At 33.1% G+C, this 1304-nt stretch overlaps 1 protein-coding gene across 1 annotated transcript in view; it reads right to left on the bottom strand.

The window, feature by feature from the left end:
- Positions 1–20: 20 nt before the first annotated feature.
- The window catches only part of LOC101242423 (eukaryotic translation initiation factor 3 subunit L-like), a 2940-nt gene continuing 1656 nt past the window's right edge, over positions 21–1304 (bottom strand). Inside the window, 5 exon segments of the mRNA XM_026836478.1 lie at positions 21–246; positions 475–608; positions 910–1030; positions 1231–1268; positions 1271–1302. Of these exon segments, the coding sequence (XP_026692279.1) occupies positions 31–246; positions 475–608; positions 910–1030; positions 1231–1268; positions 1271–1302 (541 nt within the window). The 3' untranslated portion in view covers positions 21–30.

A 1304-nucleotide genomic window follows, 5' to 3' on the forward strand; every position in this document is an offset into this window, starting at 1 on the left:
TTTCTGCACTTTCAGCCTTTCATAAATTTTCTAGCCCTTACAAAAATACTTTGTTATAAAACATACCATGTCCATTTTATATTGGCTTGGTCGTTGTAACGTTGTATTCTTGGTACGTTGTATGTATGTCAATATGCTTGAGAAGGTATCGATAGCTGCTTGGTATTTTCGCATCATCATGTAAGCAAAACCAACATAATAATATGTTGTGATCTGACACTCAGGCACACGGGAATACACAGTACTCTGTATAATGGAAGTTGGGTTAGAGTGTTGTGATTGCCTGTTTAGTAGTTTTCTCCTACCAAAGAGTATGTTAAAAATATTTAATAGCATAAAACAACTTCAAAAATTCAAAATATGTGGTGAATACAATGTACTTTTACTTCTTGTTTGTATAAACAGCTAACAGCTGGGTAAAGGGTGATTTAAAACTAAATTTCTCTAATAAATTATGTAACAGTAATATCTCACCCGCTTAGTAATATTAATATTCTCCAAAACAGACAACGCGTGTTGGTAATCTCCCAACAAACTATGAAGTCTCAATAAACCAATAAGACTGAAATATCCGAGCATCTTGTAAAGTGAACACCCACCAAACATACCTGCGTATAAGATGCAACAATTATAAAAAAACTTTATTTGATTGATATTAAGCCAGGCATAGATGGGTTGGCAGGGTAGACAAACCTGCCCACCGAATTTTTTTACACTGCACTAATCAGTAAACATTAAATGAATTAAGTTCGTTTAGTTCACTTTTTTTTTATATATAACTATCCCTGCCTCCCCTACATTTTAAAAAGTTTGACGCCTATGATATCAGGCACTAGAGTAACTATATAATATTGATAATTTAATAACTACTAACTATTTTTAAGTTTAGGAAGTATAATTTAAACATACCGGCAACATTAGCAATGGAGTCTTGATCTAAACCATCATTATACGCTTGTAGTTGTTCGTTTATCTTAGATTTATCAACGAGTGAATGAAGAACATTCAACACACTATGTATGTTCCATATCTGTGTGTTTCAAATATAGGCTTGGTAAACCAGTGTAGAAAATATTAATAAAAAAAAAAAAAAAATCTGGGGCGACATTTCTAAAATGCAGCTACACTCATAGGATAATGGGCCAATTCCTAATCTAAATCAAATGTCACATAGCGTACCATGCTATAGAACCTCACCCATATATAACATAACCATACCCTCCATCTTACCTTAGGATTACTCCTCAATATATCGATCTCATCTTCAGTTTCTTGCTAAGTTTGCATCGATATTGAGAAAGGCT

Source organism: Ciona intestinalis, chromosome 10 (genome assembly GCF_000224145.3).
Source record: "Ciona intestinalis chromosome 10, KH, whole genome shotgun sequence".
Lineage (NCBI taxonomy): Eukaryota > Metazoa > Chordata > Ascidiacea > Phlebobranchia > Cionidae > Ciona > Ciona intestinalis.